Genomic DNA, 22,039 nt, shown 5'->3' with positions numbered 1-22,039 from the left:
CACTTGGCTGTCTTTTCCCAGAGATATATGCTAGATTTTTGTATGTATACTCTCAAATACTGATTTTTTTTTTCTCCTATGGTACAAAAAAACCCATCAGGGCCTTAAAATTGAAGGTAACAGTCTTTTTAAAAATCCCTCGGTTTCATCCCTGCTGTCTCCGATGACCATGTTCAAAGTCGAACTTTGCAACACCTGGCTCATTATCAAATGCAAACCCTGAAGGGAGCTAACTGAATGAATCCATATACCCTTTGTTCTATTCAATCAACCTGTGATCTTCCAGAGGATTATTAACAACATGCTGTCTGTCTGGAATAGCCATCTGTGTTAATGATGATGTAATATATTCTACCAGCACCACCTTACGTAACCACTTTCTTTGAATCATTTTGGTTAAAACACAGCCACACTCTGTCCAGTTTAGATTGTAGTCCAAAGATTCTCTACATGAGTACTGAGTTGGTAGGACATTTTGTTTCTTGGCAAGGGCTCTAAATGCTAGACATAAATCTCACCACTGTCCAGACTAGGAAACATTCTGGAAAACCCAGGCTACCCAGACTTCCGCAGTTAGTGGCACCATTAGAACTTTATATCTCACTTCCTTACCTCAATTGCTCCTCAAAGAAACAATGCTTTTCAGCTACCTCAAATCTTTTCAGATCCTTTAGTATTACTCTAGGGCTGACCCTCTGATCCAAGAGGTATCTTTAGTTTGGTCTTCCTCAGTTTTATAGTCTCTCAATGACCAGCTTTCAAGGCATGATATAATTTATCACAGTATCACAAGTCAGTTTCTCAGCAGTATGGGTTCTATTCCCTGTCTGCTCTTATCTCTAGTCCAAGATAAGGATGACATTTATTGAGATCTGAGTAGATCAAACTGATCTCTTTATCATTCTCAGCAAACAAATATTTTTCTTCCCCTCCTTTTTCATGCAGTAGACTCTTACGTTACTTCAAGTCTCTGTTAAGGGCATCTCTTTGGCTCCTTCTATGTTAGCCTAAGCCTAGGAATAATTAATTGAGGTATTTGTGCTCCTGTAGTGCTGTTTATTCTTCTATTATAGCCCATGGTACATTGTGGATTATTGATTTGTCTTTTTACCCTTTGAGGACAGTAGTTGTCTAATTCTTCTTTTGAATCCTCATAACTTAGCACAGTTCCAGGGTTATATTATGTACTCAGTTGATGTTTAATTATTGCTTCATTGTGTAATGATTATTTATGTATCATAATAGTTTTAAAAATTTGAAGAACACTAAATTCATTCAATTTCCTTTAATGAGTATTTGTTATTAAAAAAAAAAAAAAAAGAGGTATAAAGTCCTGTTCCCAAGTCCAAACCTCTTATTAACTTAAACCTTGAGTTTTTTGAATTACCCACTTTGAAGTAATTCTTTTTATACCTGAAAAATGGATTTATTGAAATGTTTGAGATAAAAATATGTATTGCAAGAAGCATAAGACAAACATTTCAAGAGTACAAAATTAGTTGTAGAAATAACATAATTTTCTGGTAAACCCACATTGTATTACAAATGTGCAAACCTTTTTGATACAAAAGTTTTGGGTTTATTTTTATTTTTTTTAATACTGAGCACCCATTTTTATTTATCCATTTCCCATTGAGAGGTAACTCCTTACATGCATTTTATCTATCCATTATTCAAGGTTCAATCTTCTCAAGGGGATAACAGCTCACCACTCTGAAATTTGAACTGTAATTAATCCAGTGGCAAGGATTTTCTCTCATGGATTCCAGAGTTAGCCAGAAATTTTAATGTCAAGATGTAAAAGCCTGTAAGGTGTTATGTTTCTCTCAGATTCTATCCCACAGGAGGCTAAACCCACAATTTCCTTCCTGTTTCTCGTTCAGAAAAATAAAATACTATATTTGCATTCAGAATTGTTCAGTGATTGCTTTTTTGTGTTGGTGGTTCATTTCTTCATGTCAGCGTGGCTCTCATATTTTTCCTTTAAGATCAGGTTGTTGATTTAGGGCTTTGTAAACTTTGTTGTCTGGTGTCTGGATTTTCAGTGAGGACGATCTTCCCTTGATCGTCTTCTAGATCCTGATTAGGAAGAAGGGAGAGCATATAGATTGTAAATGTGATGAAACTACAGTGTTTAAGAATATGATATTTTATGCATAACTATATCTATAAAAGATCATCATTTCTTATTATAATAAATATTAGATTATGTTTTCTTAATAATATATTTCTGGTTATGATGATAAAACCAAGTCCTCTTTTGATCAAAGGTATATGAAAATAATAATTTAAAGTGATGATTTTAGTTCCTTAGAAAATTTGGATGAATTTTCCTGTTTACAAGAAATCTGTGATAAAGCCTTCAGTTAAAAATTATGTGTACAACCTAAATGTCCCGCGTTAGATGAATGGATAAACAAGATGTGGTACATATATACAATGGAATATTGCTCAGCCATAAAAAGGAACAAAGTTGGGTCATTTGTAGAGATGTGGATGGACCTAGAGTCTGTCATACAGAGTGAACTAAGCCCGAAAGAGAAAAACAAGTATCGTATATTAATGCATAGATGTGGAATCTAGAAAAATCTTACAGATGAACTTATTTCTAGGGCAGGAATAGAGATGTAGACATAGAGAATGGACATGTGGACAAGGGGGGGGGTAAGGGGAATGAGGGGCTAATTGGGAGATTGTTTGACCTAAATACACTACCATTTGTAAAATAGCTAGTGGGAACCTGCTTTATAGCACAGGGAGCTCAGCTTGGTGCTCTGTGATGACCTAGTTGGGTGGATGGGGGGTGGGTTGGAGGGAGGTCCAAGAGGGAGGGGATATAGGTATACATTTAGCTGATTCACTTCATTGTACAGCAGAAACTAACACAACATTGTAAAGCAATTTTACTCCAATAAAAGAAAAATTATGTGTACAATTGAGTCTTTAGTTTCAAATGTCTAGATTGGACTGGGTTAAAATCAGATATGCCTATAATGCATTTATAAGCCTTCAACTTCTTTTGACTATTAGTATATAATTATCCTAGAAATTCCAAACATGTAATTATTTTAAGTTCCACAAGGGAAATCTTTGAGTTTTGAATGCATCAGAATGTAACCTATGTGGAAGATTAGAAAATGCACATAAATTAAGTTATAAAGAAAATTATAGTGCATGGGTGATATATACATGTATATAACCTACACATTATATCAAAATTTTGTACATACCTATATTAATCATTTTCTATATGTGTACAGTAGATACAGTTTTGAATTTACTTTTGTCTCAAACTGTAGCCTCATTTTAAATAATAGTTTCACAGAGTTCAGGTCTACCTGCTACCTATTTTTGCTCAACTCTGGTATTCAAGGGTTTCTTTTCAAATTAATTCTACTTGAGTCTACCTCAGTGGTTCAGTATGTCTAGCACTTTACATGAGTATAATTGCCTTTCTTTTAACATTTGTTTTTCTTATATTTTATTAATAGTGAAAGATTTATTTTCTGATTCATATCATCAAAATACTTTGCTCAAAATAAAATATATTAGAATACTCTCCTTTTCTTTGGTTTGTCTTAATATAACAAAAGGTTTGTCATATATGCAAATTGCCATCGTCAATATATTTACCTTGAATTCTTTTGTTGGCTTGTATCTTCCTCACAGGTGTGTCTGAAATTAAATAGCTTTAGTTAAAAATACTTTGAAATTATGGCTAATATGAGACAGGAAACCATAGTTGAGCAGAAGAGTATAAAGTTTTAAATAAACATCATGTAAACATGTAGATTTCTTTTGGAGTAGTGAGACTTTTCCACTGGCAACAAACAGACATATGTTTTCCATATATCATAATGAATGTTTACTATTTGCAAAACATATTGTTTTATTATGGCATGTAGCACCCCAGATGATGTTCCATTGTTGCATGGAGTGACTTACATGACTTTTTCACCCTTTTTATGAAAAGCATCACTTTATGATGAAAGGATGTCTAACATTCTATAAAGTTAGCAGAAGTATCTTCCCAGAGATATCCACTCATTTTTTCCAGTCATTCCTATTTGTGATGTATCAGACTTCTGCCACTGTAAAATTCTCATTGTAAATTAATCTATGATCAACTTACAATACATGAGGACAACAAAATATCATAACTCTAGAAATGTACCAGTAAGCAATTCAGGAAGTGTGTGCCAACATACTCCCCAATTTAATTCCAATCCTACAAGACCATTTAAAAGTTAAGTAGCTAAAAATAATAAAATCTTTCTTTTTTAGAATTTTAAGTGTCTCATAACAATGCAGTTTTTTGTTGTTATAGTTGCAAAATACTTCCCAATTCCTCATTTTTCTTTTAACTCATTGACAAGACCACTTGGTCAACCTAAATTCACATTTTCACTCTGTCGTTGGACATTTGAGATCAATGAATAAGTGTGGTCCCTATGGCGACTTTGTTTCTCTGCTTACCTTTTTAACTCCAAGTTTTGAATTCTTGATTTTTATATATCATCTATACTCAACAATGAAGTCAAAATTTTTGTTTTATATATATATATTCAATTCTCTGAAATCCCATAAAAAATAAGACATGAGACTATCACCAACAGTATTTTGGGCTGTATAATATCAAGTTTTAAAAAAAGGGAAAGAAACATTAAGCATTTTTTGAAGAATTCTGTTTCTGTCTACATAGCATATTTCCAACATGTCTTTTTTCCCCCCAGAATATAAGATACATAACCATTTATCACACTATATTAATACTATAATAAAATACAGAACTATAGAAAACCTTATTATATTGGATAGTGAGGGAAAGTTTATGTGAGACAGAAAAGTCTGAATTATGGAATATGCTCCAGTTGATATATTTTTCTTAACTTCAGGTTTACTTGATCACAAAAAAATGGCTTATAAGATGTTGCCATGAAAAGATGCATCCAGTCTTTAAGCAGTGAACAAAAGCATTGTTTATAATGGACTTATTAAATTCCAAAGAGCACTTATTATGCAATCTAAAACAAGATTTCGACATTACTTTTCAAAACAAGCACTTACACTCAGATTTTCTTTTATAAATTTGGCAGCATCCAATTAATATATATCCAATTAACTAACTTGTTAATTTGTTATTATTTGGCTATGATAAAATCAAAATAAGAAGTGTTCATTATGGCAAACAAACATCTCTGGAAGAAAAGCTTGATTAAAGTGCAGAAAACCAGATTTGCTCTCAGTGGCTCTCTGCCATCTCAAACTGAACGACACTTGTATTAGGTCGTGTTTAGAGAAGCTAAATATGGCAAGATAAGTTAATCATTGAACAATCTCACAAAAATGCTCCTCTCCACCACATGTTTCCTGAAACATACAAAATGCTTCAGCTCACTTATTTACAAGATTTTTGACTTTGGAAATTTAGAGTGTAAAATATTACTTTGTTGACCATGTTAACGTTAATTGACCATAATCCTGATAGTAGCTAACATCACTGAGAGGTTATATGCGCTGAACATTATTCCAAGTGCTTTTCATATATTGATTCATTTATATGCAGGTAACATTACTATCCCCACTTTTTAGATTAAGAAAGCAAGGCAGAAAAGCATCAATTTATAATACAAGTTAGTTCAAGTTGGAATCCAGATTGGAAGCCAGACCTACAACCTGATCCTCTGTTCTCTACAGAAGCCATAAATCTTTACATGTTATACACGCAGATTTGTGAAAACCTTCCCAGATAACTTTTTGTTGTTGTTCCTTTCTCCATAGCCTTCTACTTTGCTGTTCTCCCTTAATTACTTTAGTAGTTTCAGTAAATGTAGTTCTATCTAAGACAAGAGTGAAAAACTCTACACATTTTATGAGAAGAAGTTTTAGTTAAGAGGTCTGAAGTGTTTCAATGACAGATCACATTGGTACCAAACTGACCACTTAGCCATGTTAATAAGCATGACCTAAATGATTGAGGAATACACTCAGTTCATCAAAATGTACTATATGTACCACAATATGAGCAGTTCAGATAGAAAACTCCAAGCTTTGAGATGAAGACCACATTTACCTACAGATCAATTATCAATACTCTGAAAGAAAAAAAAAAAGCCAATCTTGCATGACATAATCTTTATTTACACCAGCTTCTTTGTGAATTGGTGTCTCTTGGGATCTAGACAAGAGACACTTGTTATTCAGTGTTGACCCAATGGTTTTACAGGGCTGGAAGAAAGAAAACTAGCATGTCCACTTAGTGTCCAGGTATTAGTAACTATACTGCTTATATTATCTTTCTTATGAGAAAAAGAAAAAAAACCCTTGGAAATGTTTTGATAAAAACTTATGTTGTGACATTGACAAAACCAGCGCATTATGAATATGTGGAGAAACTAAATACTGGGAACTAAAGGAATCAACCTTTGGGATGAACATAAACCAGAGTTAAAGAAGGATTCCATTAACAAAAATTAGAGTATCTTATTCTTGTAACAGGTATTATCTTCTCTTGGCTGAAGTTAGTCTTCAGCACTTAGTTCGTTGTTTATAATGGACTTGTTAATGGGGGCTTATTGAAGGGGAGGAAAACATACTTACCGAAGTTTAAGCCTAAATAAATTAAAGCAATATATACAAGTGCAGTTACTAATTGGTTCATTCTCTACAAAGCACTGCCATTCTACAAAGCCGCTTACTATGGCAAGGACTGAAAAAAAAAAAGAATTCAACTTAATTTTCATGTCTTCACCTCTTCCCTCAAATCCCTACCTTTTTCTAGTACAATGTTAAGCATTTAGGGGTAGATGAGTAAATTCTGTATTAGATCTCACAGGAAACTGGTTCTGTTGTGGCTTTGGGAGTGTCACATATTCTCTGCAGTCTGAAAGGAAATCTTGTATTTTTCAGACACAAATTTTTCTATTGAGGGGAAATTCAATCATTGGTTCAATAAAAATTATTTATTTTTACTATCGCTGAACAGTATCAATACTATGTAAGAGAGTCTACCTATATAAAAGCAAAGAATAAGGAAACAATAATTGCCCAAAATATACATGGTCCCAAGAGAATTTATAACTTCTTGGACATAGTACTACAATTTTTAAAATTTTAAGGATAAAACCCATTGGGACCATACTTTGGATAAACATTAAACTTCAATTTAGTGTTTCTGAATTCACAGTATATTTCAAAGAGCATATTTGATTTTTCGAAATAATTTAAATACTTGTTTCTCTAAAACAATTTCTTACCTGAAATTCTTTTATTGTTAAGAAAATGAACTGGAAATTAATTTATTCAAATACCAATTCCCCCAATTATACTTTATTAACATTTACTATTTCTTTGAGTAATTACCATTGAGAGTTTGTGTAAGATTTTGAATTCTTTTTTTTCTTCTTTCCTTTTAAAAGTAGGTCCTTTTAACGCCATAGGCAGAGAACATTCCATATTTTAAATATTAATTTCATATGCAAAATAATTTACAGCTCCAGGTATAGATTATCACTCAAACTGTTAGAAGAAACAGATAACCCATTCCCAAGTATGTAGTTTTGGAAAATAAAAATACTAAATGCAATTTTTTTGCTAGATCTATGCACTTAAAAAATTCATAAACATGCCTCTTATTATTGTTGTGGGTGCAGTGAATACATTTTTTAAAATATAAAAAGTATTTCAATTTGAGCTTCTTTAAATAACTACCAATTTTTAAAGTATCCCCCTTTCACATACTAAAAATATCTTTACAGTTGTCTGTATCAAAGCAAAAAAATATTCACTGCTCCCCATTGAACTTTTTAAAGACTGTTTAAACTAGCAATTCTTTCTTTATAACGCTTACTATAACCACCATTGACCCAATCAGTCTGTTAAGACAGACATGATGTTGTCTTTTTTCATCTAACTAAAAATAAACAAAACAAAACCTGAATGCTCAGTCTTTAAAAAGTTGAAAATCTCAGTTATCAGAACCTGTTAAGTGGGTTAGTTGTTTCCTTTTTACTAACCTCCCTGAAGCAGTCTTTTAATTTCTTCATCTTCAAATAAATGACCATCACCACCTTCAATGAATTTGGTGACCTTGGTGACCTCTGAGAGGATACATGTTTATAGCAGAAATTGGTTTATGTAATAAAAAGGCAGGAAACGTGATGTGATATATAATGGCATCTGCCCAACAATGAATTCCAGACCAACACTTGGTTCTTTCTTGGTTTTTAGTGTTACTTTTTGATAAGCCAATTTTCTTACAAAGTTGTTGAACACTATATAGCAAATATAGAACAAAACAATCAATATGACTGTCATTTGCCTTTTCATTCCCTACCTTTGGACTTTTTTCTTGTGTTGGTATGGAACTAGAACAAAGGAATGAGATAGAGTAGAAAGTGTAAGAGACTTCAAAGATTATTTTAGACTTTGATATAGATAGCTTAAAGAAATCCACATTCTTATTCTTCTAGACATACTGACCTTCTTGCAACAATTTCTTCAGAGTTTCGTCTGCTTCTCCACCACTAGTTGAAATTCTAGTGTATTTTATTTCAGGACCTAAAGGAAAGACAGAAAAAAAAAAAAAAAAAGGATCTGAAAGAAGGCTGGGCAAACTTCCTCTGTAAGGGTCACATAGAAAGTAATTTAGACTTTATGGGTCTTATGGTCTGTGTTGCAAATAGCCATAGACACTGTATAAATGAATGGTCACACTGTGTTCCAATAAAACTTTATTTACATAAGTAGGTGGCATGGGCCATATTTGCTGACTGCTTGTTTAAACATGGACTGCCAGGGAATTCCCAAAGACTTAAAATATAGCTGAATTCAGAATTTTAGGCTAATTCACTGTTGGGAGACTGATACAGAGGTTTACTGAAATTATTGATCAGTTGTTCTATACAAGCTTGCATATTATTTTGGTGTGTAGATGTGTATTTGTAGACCTTAAGATTAAAGGAAAATTGAAGGAGGGAATGGTTTTTTTTCTAGGATTTAGTAACTCATTAATAAATAGCAAAGGGAAGATAGTGTAATATATGATACACATGCATATTCATAATAAAAACACATGCTTATAGATTTGTCCCAAATTTTCCAATTCAGAGGAAAACATAGATTACATATTTAGGATTAGTATTATTTCTACCAAAAAAGAAATAAAATAACTTCAGTAACCACTAAGAAAATGACTTAGTTTCTTTAATGATTCTTATAGAGATATTTTAGGATTAAATGGTTTGCTCTTTATAATCCAGGCATAGTTCATATACAGAGTTAAAAATTACCTGTAAGATCTGCTTAGTAGAGAACTGTAATCCCAACCTAAACTTTTCTAAGAAGATTTTACAATAACTACATTTTTCAAGTGAATTGGATTATCCCTTCTATCACCCACAGGTGATTTTTATCATCAAGGATGATGTATTGATATTTTATCAGGATAGTTTCTTTTACAGTGTTTCATGTGCACAATGCCAGTTATTTTTTTGTTATTCATTTTCATTATTTTTGATCAATATGAGATTCAGGATCACATTTGTTTAAAAAAAATTACCTGTAATGATTCGTTCTTCTCTTGTCTCTTTTTCAGTTATTTCCACAGGCACTCCATCAATGATTTTGGTGTATTTTTTAATAATTGGCTCTGAAATAGGGGAAGAAAATGCATTTGATTTATCCCCTTATGGCGTCTAAATGGCCATAAGCTAGACATTTTAATGATTAAATGTATTTCTCACAGCAATGCCATTTAGAATTCAATCATAATAATTTGGGGGATGTATCTCAAATAAATTCATATAACAGAGGTCTAAAAGGTCGTGGTTATGTCCTGAATCTTGCGTAAGGGAGAGAGCCAACTAGCAAGCTAACACTCCATGTCATATTTGTCTCTTGACTGCGCGGAATGAGTGTTCAGGGAGAATCCAGGGAATTATACATCATTAGAATGGGAATCTTATAAGTCCTAGCAGTAACTTATTAGTCATTCTTATAGAATGGCCACTCTTTCTTCTAAGTACAATATGTTCTTTTGTATTGACATGATTGTTTTCATTATATTTCATAATCATCCTTGCATGTGCAGAGTAATGACAGTTTTGTTGGAACTGGTGAGTTAATGGTTAAATCAATTCCAACTATATCCATTAAAAGGTAAACTATGTTTTAATTGATCGGCTAATAAGAATCTGTAACTGAGAAAAGTTTTCCCACAATTTATATAAAACAAAAGTCCAAGAGAAAACCTCAGATATTCAATATATTTAAACCAACACTGTTTGAAAATGTTCATAGTAGGCTACAGGAAACACAGAGAACGCACCTCCATGGATCACCTCAGTTACTGTTTCACCTTCTTTAATCAGCCTGAATTCAGGTTCACCTTCAATTTTGACCTTTGTTATTGTGGGTCCTAAGGCATTGTTTTAGGAGACAAATTATCATGTTAATGTAGTCCTTTAAATTTACCAGAGCAGGAAATTTATTTCAACATTTGGTGTTGCTCAAATTTCAAAGTGGTTTCAGGCTTTGTGAAATCGGTTTTAAACAGTTCCCATTGTCCTCAAATTAAGCAGTATTTATGAGAACAAATGACTCAGTCTATTGGTGTGCTACTGAAATAACTTTCATCTGCTTTAGCATTTAAATTGGTGTTTAATTGATCCATTTATTCATAGTTGTAAAGTATGATCATGCAAAATATTATATGTGACTATACATTGTGAATCATACAGTATGTACAAATTTGAGTGGCTCTAATGATAACTAGTGTAGATCTTACTTTACCATACTGATATTGTCTATTTCTTTTCTTGTTAAATTTTTAATTTAATTTTTAATCAGTCAGTATCTTACATTTTTTATCTAATGGGCATAAGACTGAATATCAAAAAAGCCCAACTTCATGCCTACCTTTAAAATACGAAATTCAGGTTTTATGAGAAAATAGATGAGTACTTACCTTCTATATGTGAATGATGCATATATTTACTAATAAATAGTTAAACAGTCCTTCAAATGCAAAAGTTAAGTGTTGCATTTGACTTGCAAAATGATTTTGCTCCCAGAGAAAATCATTTTGAATGTTAGAAAGCAGATTACTACATTAGTTAATCAAGACTGTTTCTTAGAGGAGAAGTTCAGTACATTTAACTCATACTGTGACACCCTTCAACAGTTGAATATAACTGTATTTGCTTATCTTTGAGAGGGTTTATTTGTTTGTTCAGAAATTGTCAATGTACACCATTACCCAGAATTATATAGTCTAGGACAATATAAAATAATGAAAACAAGAGTACAGTTCATTCAAACAGTAAGTATTTCGCACCATAATATTTGATCTATGTGGTCAAGGGACACTGAGTATCAGAACGTAAGGCCAAGTTTTTAAGGTGTGGAAAGTTCAAAAGGAAAGAACAGCTAAGGAGTTTAAGAACAGGAAATGAAGTTAATAAAATATCCCAATAGACATTTCTTTAGAAGAGCCTCAACTGGAATTTCAGAAACATCGTCTATCCTTAAATTCTATGAAGACAGGGATTTACTACCAAAAAAAATTTTTTTTCATATTTATTCCTGGCGGGCACCTACGAGAGTACATGGCACAATACATGCTCAATATGTATTCAGTTGATTTATTCTTACTTCTAAAGTTTGGTTAGGTGCCGTTTATAAGAAACATCTTAAAATTGTGTCTTGGAGTCTGATTTATTTAGTAAGAATTCAAGAGTTATCGATGAATCAGCAAAAGTTCAAACAGTGAGAAGGAAATGCCAGTAGTAATTCTAGAACTGGACAATTGTAAATGGCTGCCAAGATAAATATTTGTCTCCCTCATTATATTGCACAAAGTAAAACTTCCAAATTTTTTAACTGGAGAGTAGTTAATGCATAGGTGACTTGACCCCATTTTTCATCTTAGTTCCCTTCATAGGAAAAACTCAAGTAGAGCTGATGCTTCATTGTGTTCCTAATTGAAGAAAAGTAATACAATAGAATCCTGCTCACAAAGATTGGGAAGATAAATGGGTTGAATGAAGAAGCTTGAAAGAAAAGAGAAGAATCTTTGAAAATAAAAATAGTACATGTGAATGATTCTTACTCGAGAAGCTGTGTGCAAGTGATTATACAAAATTTTAGGGAATCTAATTTTTAAAAAAGAGTACAAGAATCTAAAAGTCAAGGATCATTTTATCATTTTTCGTTAAAATGATCAAGAAACATTTTCTTACAAAAATTTCTGAGATTTAACTTCTTAAATCATCAAATTCTCTTCATCACCATATAAGAGCAATCAAATGCTCAAATGACAATAGGTATAGTATGTTTTTAAAAAAAGCACAGATTCCAGATACCTCAATTTTAAGTCTCAAGAATGTATAAAAATATAGATAACTAACTAGCTAGGAAATACACTTTTACATACATACTTCCAATGTCTAAGTTTTAAGTAATGACACACTTTTCGAGGAATCAAAAGTATTCAAGAAGTTGCCATCTCAATTCGTAAAATGAGAATACCCAAATCAAAGATAATTACAATAATAGTTTTCTTGAGATTCAATTGAGGATATCATCTATTCCTTTTTTGGAAGACTGTTTCTATTCTTCTTACAGAATAATGAAGAAAACCTGGTCTTTCTTCTGTGGCCAGTCACCACATTAAGATTCTTAGACATGGAAATAATTCTTAAGTTCCGATCCTTTGGGAGTAATTAAAATATGTGAAATGAAGGGGGCATCAGAGATGTTGGAGTTGGCTAACATACACAGTAGGGGGGGAGAGAAAAGTAACTTTATTTAATGCTCTAGTCTGAAAAATCAGGAGATAAGTATATATGTAAGTGTATGTGTCTATTTAATGTGTTATATATGTATACATATAAGAATATGTAATGTATATTATATATAGACACACATTCAGGGCTGGAATTAAGGATTCTAAGGTTTGACTCAACTGCACCAACTCCTTATTTCCTCTGTTTCTGGTGGTTTAATTAAAAAATATATCATGTATGGATGTACATTTTAAAAGCTTTCTTCAGTATACAGCTTCTGTGCTCTCTTAGGTTGTTGAATCAAAAATGCCTGCACATTTTGGAACACCTCGCAACAGTATAAAAGAGATTTATGTGGGGAGACTAGAAACAAAACTATAAAGAGTATACTCTCTAAAAGAGCCTAGGTGCAGGAAAAATAGCTTGGGATTTATTTATATAGTGAGTATCTGGGTACTAGTGCTAATGCAATGGTAAATTAAGTTCAAATGAAACCAAATACAAGCAAATGTACTGAAAGTATTAGGAATGCACCATCTACTGTGCTAAATAACTTGCATTCCGCATTCTGCTGTTAAATGAGCATGCCATTGATATAGAAATATTTAGCATGTTAGTTTCAAAAAGAATGTAGATACATTCATAGAAATCAGTCTATTATATGGATTTTTAAGGAACCATGTATAACATTGATTTTTACCTTCCGTTTTGATAATAGGCTGAAGACTGCCTTCAATCACTTTAATTTTTGGTTCCACAACTTTGGTTATAATTTTAGTTGCTGAAAGTATAGAAAGTGGAACATAAATGATGTTTACATAAAAACAACCTGAACGAAATTGTCTCTTTTTTTTTGATCTTTGTTGGGTACTGAGGTATCAGATGTGGTAATATGTTCAGGCAGTCAGATACAGGAAATATTCATGGTAATTATCTAGTATCTTCTCATGTCCAGATGATGAACTCTGAAGTCCAGTGACTTGGATTTGTTCCAGTGAAATATATACTTGCTAAGTGAGGAATTCTGTCTAGAAATCTTATCATTTTGAACTGCACCACTAAAGCTCTTTACCTTCTTTTGTACTTCTTGAAAATATTGGCTGCATTGCAACAAAGACAAATAAACATGATTAATTTCATGCAATTCATAATATCTTAAATTGCATTGTTGGATTCTTTCTCAATTAGAGGAAGACAGTGAAAGAAAAAGACTCAAAATATTTTTCATGCGTTTGATAACAGTGATACAGAAAGGAAAATACAAAAATAGTTCAGAATACTTAAATGTAAAAATGGATTCCAGCCAGCCAGACATGAGCTCTATGCAACAAATATGATATGATCATGTATTTAATTGTTTAAGTTACAGGCTAAAGTGGCTTTAATTTTCAGCTTTATCATCATCATTTTTATACTGAAAGCTATGTATTTTGAATGTATGTCATCCATCCAACTGAAATAATAATAATGTGCAAAATATATTTCAGATAACAGCCAACTATTTGGTTGGCTCTTGGTTGTATAGAGTAACTGGAAGTGTGCCTCTGGAGCCAGATACCAGAGCTACTACTGGCTCTTTATCATTTCTAATTAGAGCCTTAAAAGATGGATTCATTAGATAAAGCACTAAAGCTATCTGTGCAACCATAACAGACTGTGTTGAAACATTAGAGGTGAGATACTAGCACAGTCTGGATTTCTGTCACATTCTCACTTCAGGTTTCTGAGATGTTTATCTGTGTCAACTCTTTGAATTAATACGGATTCTAGAGCTTAATTGTGACTGTGTCTCGGTTATTTCAGATTTTACATATTGAGATCTCAAATTATGAAACTAAAATATGTCAGATCTTTGTGTCCAATTACTGATTCCACAGGTGGCCTCGCCACAGAGGGACCTTTCCATGAAGGTCAAATTCACAGAGGTCTCTGCTGCTACTATCAGAATGGGTTAATTACTTTTAGCTTAAATTTTCTCTTCATGTTAAGGAACTTGAAGTTTAGAATGTTTATTGGGGTCCTAGTTTTGTTTCAGTCTTGCTTTTCTGAAGACGTAAATAGTTTTGACAGATCACGGGCTGAGGATTAAATACTGATTTTCTTCCTCTTCACCTCAAATGTCATATATTTGACAACACATACTAAAGAGCATTTTCCCCCCTTAAAATTTAAAATGTATGGTATCTGGGGGACAAGAATAATACGTAGTAAGAAAATTAAAATTTTAGACACAAGTCAATAAAGGAACATGAAAATGGAATCTTTGGCTTAATTCGTCTCAACCTGTTTGAACTATGCTTCCAAATAACAGCATACACGGAGAAGAGTTAAAGAAATATTCCACATCAGCATGTAAATCTCAGAGCTCTTTCAAGAGCTGTGAGTCGGTAGGTAAGATTCACTAGACTTGCATAATTTCATAAATTGGAGCTTGTTCTCTGTGAGAACAATTTAAGAAGAGGAAAATCAAGGAATTATAATATTTTGGCTCAATGTAAGCAAAATATTGCATTGACATATAAAAGGTAGTGGACCTCTCATGGATAAAGTAGAAAAGGTGAAGAAATGTAGTGCAGATATACATTTTTAGTGGAGCAAGATGACATAGCATTTCTGATGAATAGAGCCCATAAGCATTCTTTCATTTTTTATAAAATATATCTTTAATTGTATACTTCCATACTGGAATTTAAACCATGTTGAATTATAAGTATTCCAACTAAGTCATTGAAACAGTGCTGAGCTGGCCTGATACTAGGATTGTTTATGTTATTATTACATAATTAAAATCAGTAAGAACAGCAGACCTTTTGTTTTGCTCCTTACAGCATCTTTACTCCTTTTCCATATCTAGTGTAAATATTAAGGAAAATTTTCTTAATTAAATAACAGGATGCTCATGGTATAAAATAGAATAATTCTTGCCAAGATAAATGTGGGAATTGAAGCAATGCTTTAGCTACTGATGCATTTTGAGTGTTGAATTGTAGAGTCAAAACAAAATGGAAAGAATTTCTGCTTTGAAAGCTGCAATGGAAGAGAGGAAAAAAGACAAAGGAGGAAAAATCCACATTGAATAAGAAATACTATGAGTTACATTTATGAAAATGAAATACCTTTGCCATTGTTAAGAAGTAGAGGTTTAATTTTGATAATCTGGTAGAGTCAGGAATAAAAGAACCTTGGAATCTAGAAACTCTAGGTTTATCACCTGACAATTTTTTTGTTCCTTAATCCAATTTTGAATGGGGAAGAGTTTTTGAACCACCAGCCCATAAATATTAGACTTCTTTGACAGCCTGCCCTTAGATGGCTGGGGTCTTGAGAGTGGAATGAGCTCCAAATCTTTCAGCAATGTTACTTCTGTGTCCACATATTTGAATTTTCAGATAGCTCTCAAGTGCCTTTTAGCTAGCTCTCCTCTTTGTATGTTTGTGTGTCTTTTTTCCCCTGTGTCTTTGCAATGCTAGCAATTATATCTGTATCAAGCTAGCAGATGAGTGAGGAAGTGGTTCATTGGAGTTGAAGGGTGTAGTCAAGGCTGAGAGGTCTCATCCAGACCTCAAGCCCTGTTTCAAGTGAGATGAGATTTGCCATTGTTTGGAATTCTAAATACCAGATTATCAATCATCTCAGTAAACACAAAGAAAATTATTGGGTTTTCTTTTTTTTTTTACATCTTGCCACTTATATGTGACAAATATTCATTATGTACTTACTGTAGACAGTTATGGGGATTTCTTTGAAGGTGCTACCACGAACAAACTGAAAATAAACATTATATTTAGTAACATGAAATGTAGTAGTTGTATTAACAAAATCTTGGCACCATGATTTTTAATTTTCACTGAAGTAAAGACAGTGAAGCTATCATTATATTTAGTAAAAATAAAGGCTTCATATAAATCATCTCCCAGTTTCCTGCTGTTGGGCAACATGGCATAAAATGGTTGGATTTGTTACTCAGAGTTTTAAAAATTATAGAATAGCGAATCCCAAATTAAAAGTTCATTAAATAATACTCCCTATGTTGTCTGGTGCTTTAACCCTACCAATATTCAACCCAATATTTATCCTAGAATATTCCTTTACCTTTAACTATTGTGATTGGTGACAACTTCTTATAAGCAAATATTTTATCTTTCCCTTATATTCTGTAGCAAAAATATTTGATCATAGAAAAATTATAGTTTCTTATCTACATGTCTTATCTTCCCTGATGGACTGTAAACTTTTTGAATAAAGGGCCATATCTGATTCAACTTAATATTTCTCATAATACTTAACACTCTGCTTGGCCCCAAGTAGCTTTTATTAAATCCTCCTTAAATAAAACCATGAAGAAATGATGCCAGTGTACCATTATAATCAACAAAGAGCAATGCAATCCCAGTGTACATCTGCTTATTAATGTATACACTTCTAGTTTCCTATATTAAACCTGCAATGTCTGTTCAACACATTAGAAACACATGCAATAACATCTGTACCTTAATTTGGATGTATTTGATCAGTTTATTAAGTATTTCCAGCAGCTGATCATTTCCAACAGGTGTGTCTGTGAAGAGGAATATTAAATGAACATTGTAAGAATGGATGAAATAAAAATCTAGGTTTCTATTGAAAAAGAGTTATGTTTTCATTAATCAGTTCAGTAATTACCAACCTGCTGGATAGAGGAGTTTATCCACAACATGAATGACACCATTTGTTGTCATGATGTCAGATTCTTTTGATTTCAATTCATTTACCAGAAGTGTATCATTAACCTATTAAAACAGGGGATAACGTCAATGGGAAATTTAATGAAATACGAACATTAGGATAATTGAATAATAGATTAACACTCTCATAGATTCATACTAGAGAACTTACTCCTTTCAGATAGATTTTGCTTCCTTGTGTGGTCTTTAAAATGTTAGTAACACCAGGTTCAAATCCCTTTCCAATGAAAACTCCTGGTGTCAGGTGATAAAGGATGATGTTTTGAAGAGCATTTTTGTTCCCTAGGGGGAAAAATATATATTTATTTAATAACATGTTATATATTTTGACATTCTGATATTATGAGGATGGAGGAGAAAAATATTTCTTTGTCTTTATTTTTTCCACTGTAATTTCTCATAACCTCATTGTTCTCTCAATGTGATATCAATGCTATGTCAAAACATGCAGTCCCTTCAATAAGTTCAATCAAAATATTATCCAACTTACTGGGAGAAAAAAGTCAAATTATTTTTGAAATTGTGACTATTTCTTTCTTTGTCACCTAGTCGTGTGCCCTTTAATAGAGACAACATAAGTGAACATCTAGTCCAACAACATTACATTAAGCAGTTAATTGAGAACATTTATGAGTGACCCTCTAATTATTCCAAATGGAATTAAAGGAGACGAAGGCTAGTCATGAATAGGAAAGAGGGGACACTTTGGGGGCTGATATCTGGGCAGGAACGCTTGAGGAAGAAATGAGATCCTGAAATCAAGGGGCAAATATATCTGGTGTTCACTTCTACTCACGAATAAGAATTTCCTTTTCTTCATTAGTCATTCCCTTAAAGGCATCGTTGGTTGGCACAAACAAGGTCCAATCTCCAGGCTGTGTCAGGAGCTCTTTCAAGTCTGCAGCTTCAAGTAGGCTGAGGAAGATGCTAAGCAGGAAGGACATATGGACATATGTTTATTTTATTAGATTTAATCTAGGTAAGCCTACCCACCATGCATGAAATAGAGTAGAATCCCTATACGTGGAAGCATGAGAAAATGGTTCATATGTTTTCATATGTTTCAAATGCAATTTACTGTTAAAGGTTTATCATGGGGAAATTATTTAAATATACATATGATTCTTAAATTTCCTAAACTCTGTTTTCCCCCTGTAAATCTTGGTGAGGTCACACTTTATTTCATATTCTGCAAAATAGTCTTTGCTAGAATATACTATCCTTTTTTAAAAACTTAATTATAAAAAAAATTTGCAAGAAGTAGTTCAGTCTATTAGGTTGATTTTTGTTTGTTTGTTCGTTTGTTTTTTACTCACCAAATCATATTATGCTGCACCAGGAAGAAAAATAGTGTTAAGAACATACCTTAATTTTAAAAACATTTGTATAGACTTTCTATTCTAAATTCTGTTCTCAGCAATATTGAATACCGAACGGATTTTGGAATACTTACTGTGAAACAAAACTATGCCAAAAGCTCTTATTGTCTTGTGGAGGTGAAATTAGTAAGCTTACCTGAAGCGCTTATCTTGTTTCAGTTTTTCGTGGAGGGATTTCTCTGCTGGTTTGATGATCTCTCGGAATATGTGAATGGCACCATTTCTTCCTTGCTTGCTTCCTCTCACCATGCATGAATTTTCAACGCAGACAGCCTAGCAAAGAAATAAAGATACAGTTGAAAAAAAAAAAAAAAAAAGATAGAGTTGTCCATTTCCTTACTTGAAATTCCCTACGTAAAAGAAGCTACATAATTGAATTTCTGGATGGGCTCTTCTAAGAGGTCAGCTGACTTCTAATGCGAGAAAAAACAGTTTCTCTCCTCTGTTTTTAAGGTCTTGTACAATCTGACCTTACTTTTCCTGTTCAGCTAGGTCTTCCACTACTAGGCAAGCTACCCTATGTGTGGGGCAGGTAGTTTTGTCAGTAAATTTAAAAATTCCATATAATTCCACTTCTACGTTTCCTGTCATTCCTCTCTAGGTTCTAATCATTCTTACAGACCCTCTTTATAGTAAACTTTCACCCTTTAACTTTTTAAGACCCTCTTTAACCATAAAGTTTCGTGAGTTTACTGCCTCTTCACAAATATTTAGTATATTATCTTGACTGTAAGACACTATCAATTTTAAGTCAAATTACTGATTAAGTTATAGCATTTCTGAACAATAATACTTATATATGTATAATTTAGAACGCGGTGCATTTTCTGCATCATTTAAAATGTGTGTCTTAGCCTTGTGGAACTATGGTGCACAGTACTGTGTGTCATGTTTAGTTCAAGGTAATGCTTGACTTCCTATGAGTTCTTTTTTTTTTTTTTTTTTTCCTGTGAGTTCTTTTTAACTGTAGCTGCAAGGCTGCCTGGACAGAAACTGAACAGCACCACTAAGTAGCACTGTAATTCTGATAATAAATATTTTCTAGAAAATTTCCCTCAGATAAAGCACATTAGAACCACTTACTAGAAATCTTTATGTGCCTATAAAAGTTTATCCTGAAAGCCATTCAAAAGAGATTCGGTGGTTGGATGATGGTCATACATTAAAAGATCATCCTAAACATTGGACTCAATATAAAAATTACCTTGTAAACAGTAAAGTATGGTACTCTATAAAGCAAAAGCTTATTTTAAAGGAGTTTTAGTGATTTATGGAATTGAAATAATGCTTTAGAAAGCGTTATTTATAATGAAACAAGTGCAAGTTATCAGAATTATTAATACACAGCATTTTTTGTATACTTTCCTCAAAGTCTTTTCAAACAAGCTATTCAGTTCCCTGGTCTTCCTATGAATATTTACTATTAAGACCACATTAATAAAATTCTAAGGAACTTTTGTTACAAGAACAGTCTTTCGAAGATGTAGAGAATGGACTTGAGGACACGGGGAGGGCGAAGGGTAAGCTGGGACGAAGTGAGGGAGTGGCATGGACATATATACACTACCAAATGTAAAATAGCTAGCTAGTGGGAAGCAGCCGCATAGCACAGGGAGATCAGCTCGGTGCTTTGTGATCACCTAGAGGGGTTGGGATAGCGGGGGTGGGAGGGAGACGCAAGAGGCAGGAGATATGGCGATAAATGTATACATATAGCTGATTCACTTTGTTATACAGCAGAAACTAATACAACATTGTAAAGGAATTATACTCTAATAAAGATGTTAAAAACAAGAAAAAAGAAAAAAGAACAGTCTTTGACAAGGGCACGTCATTTGACATTTAGGCCAGTGTGGATATTTTATCTCATTCGGATTCACTTACTGTGCGATACACGAAGACTCTGAGCTGTTTGCCGCCAATGGTCTCGAGCTTTTGTCCATTGTAAAGCTCATTAAGGCCAACTTTTACTTTCAATATGTGATTCTGCAGAATCAATTTAAGAAGACGCTGATCCATGCTCAGAGTATCATCTATAAGTAAATTCATTACAAAAGAGTGTTATTTTGTTTAGAAAGCAATAAAGTTTCTCCTGTAAGAGAAAATCATGAAAATGGGTAATCCCTACCACTATTGATCTTATGGATCCTACATTTATATAGTATATGAGTTGACTATATGCCAAAAGCTAAGAATTCTGTGCACAGATTAGAAATTCCATGATTTCATCAGATGACTACAATATGATTCCAAGCAGTCCAAACAATGGGCTTCATCTATGTGAGGGCCACATGGTTTTATGTGGTCACTGACAAAAGTTAAACTCTAAGCCTGGCCAAGATTTCCTCTGAGAATCTGATGTCCATTAGTCACATGAAAAACTACTGATGAATCATTTCTACATTTATTTTTATTTATGGAGAGAGAGTTGAAGCATGTAACCTCTTAAAGATGGGTTGATGTCAACATGTATGGATATTATTATTACGAAGAGGAAAAACAGCATTTCTAGGAATTTGAATTTTCTATGTCACAACCTAGTATTTGGAAAAACATTAAAAAGGTGATACTTATTTAGTTTTTAATTGCTAAATTTTGCCTGACAATTTAAATATGTCTTTGTGAAGTCATTTTTTTCTGGAAAAAGTGTCAGGTTGTATTAATCTAAACACAGTCCTTGAATAGCAGCTACTAGGTCAAATACTTGTAATAACAGTTCACATCATAATATGGAAGTGTATCATTTTCTCTTGTTTGTATTTATTTATAATTTGATACCTTACTTTCAAATTCTGAGTTGCAAAATGCACCTACGTATTCCTAAATATTATTATATTGGTGTTTAAATTAGCAAATCAGATTTATTTTTCTTAAGAGCTGTTAATACATCCGTTATGTGTGCTGGAAATATGATCAGGTTCACAGAACAACTGAATACTACTTATCACAAACTTTCACTTCCTGTAGGCTATTGTCTATTATAATGAAATGTTTTGAAATGAAGGACATTTTAATAGAGACTACATAGTGCTAATGCATTGTATGTGTAGCTGGTAAAGAAACTAATTAACACCTCACAAAATATCTATTATTTCTTAATGCAAACAATCATGGTGAAGAAACAATGTGTGTAGAGGAGGAAAGAGCAGGA

At 32.8% G+C, this 22,039-nt stretch overlaps 1 protein-coding gene across 8 annotated transcripts in view; it reads right to left on the bottom strand.

The window, feature by feature from the left end:
* Positions 1-1,266: 1,266 nt before the first annotated feature.
* The window catches only part of POSTN (periostin), a 34,590-nt gene continuing 13,817 nt past the window's right edge, over positions 1,267-22,039 (bottom strand). Inside the window, exons 10-23 of one of the 8 annotated variants that reach the window (XM_007447184.1) lie at positions 20,773-20,921; positions 19,025-19,161; positions 18,306-18,436; positions 17,661-17,791; positions 17,452-17,554; positions 17,276-17,343; positions 16,505-16,550; positions 13,486-13,566; positions 10,328-10,417; positions 9,560-9,649; positions 8,482-8,559; positions 8,016-8,099; positions 3,634-3,675; positions 1,267-2,079 (exon numbers count right to left, since the gene is read on the bottom strand). In XM_007447184.1, coding sequence (XP_007447246.1) covers positions 2,042-2,079; positions 3,634-3,675; positions 8,016-8,099; positions 8,482-8,559; positions 9,560-9,649; positions 10,328-10,417; positions 13,486-13,566; positions 16,505-16,550; positions 17,276-17,343; positions 17,452-17,554; positions 17,661-17,791; positions 18,306-18,436; positions 19,025-19,161; positions 20,773-20,921 — 1,268 coding nt within the window. In that variant the 3' untranslated portion in view covers positions 1,267-2,041. The remainder of the gene's footprint in view (positions 2,080-3,633; positions 3,676-8,015; positions 8,100-8,481; positions 8,560-9,559; positions 9,650-10,327; positions 10,418-13,485; positions 13,567-16,504; positions 16,551-17,275; positions 17,344-17,451; positions 17,555-17,660; positions 17,792-18,305; positions 18,437-19,024; positions 19,162-20,772; positions 20,922-22,039) is intronic. The other 7 variants (XM_007447185.1, XM_007447186.1, XM_007447187.1 and 4 more) reach the window with 7 other exon arrangements.

This window comes from Lipotes vexillifer, unplaced genomic scaffold, assembly GCF_000442215.2.
Source record: "Lipotes vexillifer unplaced genomic scaffold, Lipotes_vexillifer_v1.1 scaffold541, whole genome shotgun sequence".
Lineage (NCBI taxonomy): Eukaryota > Metazoa > Chordata > Mammalia > Artiodactyla > Lipotidae > Lipotes > Lipotes vexillifer.
The sequence above is the reverse complement of the archived record's forward strand: the minus strand, read 5'-3'. Positions and strand labels throughout refer to the sequence as shown.